The sequence below is a fragment of the Quercus lobata genome, chromosome 9 (assembly GCF_001633185.2).
Source record: "Quercus lobata isolate SW786 chromosome 9, ValleyOak3.0 Primary Assembly, whole genome shotgun sequence".
Lineage (NCBI taxonomy): Eukaryota > Viridiplantae > Streptophyta > Magnoliopsida > Fagales > Fagaceae > Quercus > Quercus lobata.
The window spans coordinates 46,721,349-46,725,880 of NC_044912.1; the positions used below are offsets into that span (position 1 = coordinate 46,721,349).

A 4,532-nucleotide genomic window follows, 5' to 3' on the forward strand; every position below is an offset into this window, starting at 1 on the left:
ATGTGGATGATATGTTAGTGAAAAGTTTGGAAGAGTGTAAACATCTAGACGACTTACAAGAAACCTTCAACACACTCAGGCGATACAGTATGAAGTTGAACCCCAGCAAATGTGCTTTCGGAGTAGCATCGGGAAAATTTCTTAGATTCATGGTCTCACACAGGGGGATCGAGGCAAACCCAGAAAAGATAAAGGCAATCCTAGAAATGAAGCCTCCGTAGAATATTAAAGAAGTTCAATCTCTCATCGGGCGAGTTGTCTCCCTCAATAGGTTTGTCTCCAAAGCTATTGACAAGTGTTTTCCATTTTTCAAGGTTCTAAAGAAAGCATTCGAATGGACGGACGAGTGCCAAAGAGCCTTCCAAGATTTGAAGATGTATCTTGTCACGCCCCCGCTGCTAAGTCTGTCTGTGGTAGGAGAGGAACTGTTTTTATACCTGGCGGTGACCCCGCATGCTGTGAGCTCAACACTGATAAGAGAGGAAGCAAAAATGCAAAAGCCAGTGTACTACACCAGTAAGGCATTGAGGGGGGCGGAAGGGCGATATCTGCTAATAGAAAAGCTGGCCTTCGCGCTCATCACGGCTTCCAGGAAGTTAAGACACTACTTCCAAGCCCATGTAATCAATGTTATGACAGATCACCCACTTAAGAAAGCTATGAACAAGTTGGAAGCCGCAGGACGTCTGGTCCAATGGGCAGTCGAACTCAGCGAGTTTGATATCCGATACCAACCAAGACATGCTATTAAGGCTCAAGCCCTGGCAGATTTTATTGCGGAGTTCACGCCAAGATGCAATGATGAAGTGCAGGAGGATAAAAGGTGGGTGGTCCATGTAGATGGCTCGTCCACACAACATGCAGGAGGAGTAGGGGTGGTTTTGCAATCCCCTGAAGGAGACAAGTTGAAGCATAGAGTCCGTCTGCAATATCGACCAACTAACAATGAGGTGGAGTATGAAGCTCTGCTTAAAGGACTAGAATTGGCTAAGTCTGTAGAAGCGGAGTCAGTTCTCATCCTGGGAGACTCTTCGTTGGTAATGGGCCAAATAAATGGGACATATGAGGCGAAAGAAGAACGAATGAAAAAGTACTTGGAGAGGGTATTACAGCTTGTGAAAAAATTCAAGGAAGCTAACTTCATTCAAATCCCAAGGGAAGAGAATGCGGAAGCAGATACCTTAGCGAAGGAAGCCTCAGCAACCGAAACAACCGACGGGTATGATGAAATTCAGTACGTCCCGAATGTAGATCTCCCGAAAGTGCAGCAAGTAGGGAATGAAGAAAATTGGATGACCCCAATCGTCTCGTATCTGAAGGACGGGAGACTTCCGGAAGCAAAAGACGAAGCTAAAAAACTCAGGATAAAAGCAGCCAGGTACGTCCTTATGGACGAAGTTCTTTATAAGAGGGGCTTTTCTCAACCTTATCTTAGGTGTCTGGCCCCAGAGGAGGTGAACTATGTGCTGAGGGAAGTTCATGAAGGAGCTTGTGGAAACCATTCGGGAGCCAGAACGCTCATCCACAAAGTTGTCCGTGCAGGGTACTATTGGCCAACTGTCCAAGCGGATGCAAAAGCTTATGTCAAGGCATGTGACAAATGCCAACGATTCAGCAATATCCCCAGGCAACCATCAGAGTATCTCACCCCAATGATGGCCCCGTGGCCCTTTGCTTAATGGGGCCTAGACATCCTGGGTCCTTTTCCACTTGGAACTAGACAGATGAAATTTTTGGTGGTAGGGATTGACTACTTCATGAAGTGGGTGGAAGCAGAACCATTGGCAAGCATTACCCAGCAGAATGTAAAGAACTTCGTCTGGAAAAATATACTATGCAGGTTTGAAGTACCCAAGGTACTAGTATCCGACAATGGGTGGCAATTTGACAATACCCTTTTCAGGGACTTTTGTCAACACTTCGGAATCCACAATCACTACTCCTCTCCCGCCCATCCACAAGCAAACGGTCAGGCTGAGGTTACAAACCGATCCTTACTGAAAATCATCAAGACTCGTCTTGAGGGGGCAAAGGGAATATGGCCAGATGAGTTACCTGATGTCCTATGGGCATACAGGACGACGGTGAGGACCCCTACAGGGGAAACTCCTTTTAACCTAGCCTATGGGAGAGAAGCAGTTATACCTGCGGAAGTACACATGGCCACTCATAGGGTGATATCATATCACGACAAGGATAATGAGGAGCAACTCCGTCTGAACCTCGATCTTATAGACGAAGTGAGGACAGAAGCAGAGTACAGAGCAGCGAAGTACAAGAACCTCATGGCTAGGCAATATGATGCAATGGTGAAACCAAGACGCTTTAACATAGGAGATCTCATCTTGAGAAAGGTCTCCTTGGCAACCAAAAATCCAGCTCATGGGAAATTGAGCCCCAATTGGGAGGGACCCTATAGAGTCATTAACTTTAAAAGACAAGGATGCTATTATTTGGAGGCCCTGGACGGGAGAAAGCTAGAACATCCTTGGAACGTGGAGCACCTGAGGAAGTACTACCAGTAAAAATGAGCCAGAACGAGTATCACTGTGGACAAGTTTGGAGCTTGCTACTCTTTATATTCTACTTATGTTTAATTATATGTTTGATACTATTGCTTTGTTATTTATGTTGTGGTTTTTTATCATGATTCTGGACGAAGCTATGAAGTTAACTAAATAAAAGGCACAAGCATGTATGTGCCCTATCTGTAAACGATATGTGTAATGTACAAAATGTTGTGTGATTCGAACTCCATGCTATTCTCGTTCAAAGCTAACCTACAAGGTGGCTAGGAATGAAATATTTTTCAACTTTCAATGGGACGAATAAATTCTCTGGACGCGGAGATGTAACGTCTAAAGCTTTCCTGAAGGAAAAGCAAGATCAAGGCACCCCATCCTAATCAAAGGACGAGGTAGAGCCTATAATAAGCCTGGAGTATTCGTCCATGAGGGTAAAGCAAAGATGAGGTATCCTTGTCCAGATCAAAGGACGAGGGAGAACCCAACTTGGCAAACTCGTCTGTACACAAGGCAAAATGTGCGTCCAAGCCTTAAAACAATTAGGATAAAGGACGAGGCATAATGCACATCCAGACCCTAAACAGTAAGGCCCATAGACGAGGTTTTTGAGACAGTTCTATACATGGACGAGCGAGGTCCATAAATCTGTGGACAATCAGGGTGCATAAAAGAAATTTTAGTCTAAGGACAAGAAATAACCATTGAAGTTTTTATAGATGGTTTAAACACACCAAATATGGACGAGTAAAGTATGAAGCCATGCATACGAAATGAAAAATCTCGTCCATACATAAAAGAAATAAAATCCACCAACTGTTTGAAGGGCGGACAACCAACGTCCAAACACCCTTACGAAGAACTAGTTTCAATACCTCGTCCTAAAAACTTTGGACGAGTTCGGTGTACTTGAATTACATCAAAAGATCCCAAAACAAAGGATTAGACATTAAAAAAAAAAAAAAAAAAAACTTGTTCTTAAGCAGGAGGGGCAGTGGGTGGCTGGGTGGAGGCATCGTCTTCAATATTAACGTCCTCAGAGCTAGTTTGAAGAAGAGAGCTAGTAGCAGCGTTTAAATTAAGTTTGATAGAGCTGAAGTCCACCTCAGGGAAGTTTTCAATAGCGTCCATCCTGAAATCTTCAAAACCCGCTGCATAGTTGCGGTCCAGTAAGTCTGTGAATTCCTTGGACGCTTTGAACTCCGCAATGGCATCGTCCTTAGCCTTGGAGAGGGAAGTACTCAGCTTGTTATTCTTCGCTTGAAGGTGGTCAAAACGAGAATCTTTCTCCACCATAGCGGCCTTCAACTCTGCGATCAAATTTTACTGCTCTGCTTCCTTCTCCTTAGCCTCAGCAGCAACCCCAGCCCATTTCTTACTCTCGTCCCTCACGCTTTTTATGGTCGTCTCTAGCAAAATTCTCGTCTTGTCCAACTTAGTGGCTTGCCTAGACGCTGCGATGAACTTGGACATGGCCTACAAAAGAGAAATGCTTGGTTAAGACGCCCAAAAGATAGTGAAATAATAAAGGCAAGACAAAAGGAAATTTACCTTAAAAAGATCATGAACACCAGAATGTTCAAAATCTTTTAAAGACATGTCATAACAAGCATGTATGTCCTCGTCCTTCACAACTTCTTGGAAACGTTGCCAAGCCAAATCTTCGTTTTCAACTATGTTCGAAGATACCCTCGGCGGGGGCTGAGACGAGACAGACGTAATCGTCCTAGGAGGGGTCTTGGACGAGGTCGTCTCCACAGGTGGAGATACGTCCACATCAATTGTTTGGACAGAGAGACTGGGCTGAGGCAGGATAGGCTTGGCCATCTTAGACGATGACTGTTTCACTCTTTTGTCACAACGGCTGGGGAGGCTCCCTAAGTCCAAATTCCTCAGTAGGGACTTCCTTTTGTCCCCAACAGACGAACGAGTCTGAGGTACAGTGTCAGGACGAGCGTCCTCGGCCTCAGGACGATCCCCCTCGCCAGCAACCTCTTTTCCCTTGTTACC

General features: G+C 44.9%; 1 protein-coding gene across 1 annotated transcript; it reads left to right on the plus strand.

The window, feature by feature from the left end:
* Positions 1–374: 374 nt before the first annotated feature.
* On the plus strand, positions 375–1,679 carry LOC115961875. Its single transcript, XM_031080782.1, has one exon. The coding sequence runs from the start codon at positions 375–377 to the stop codon at positions 1,677–1,679; it is 1,305 nt and encodes a 434-aa protein (XP_030936642.1).
* The last annotated feature ends 2,853 nt before the right edge of the window (positions 1,680–4,532 follow it).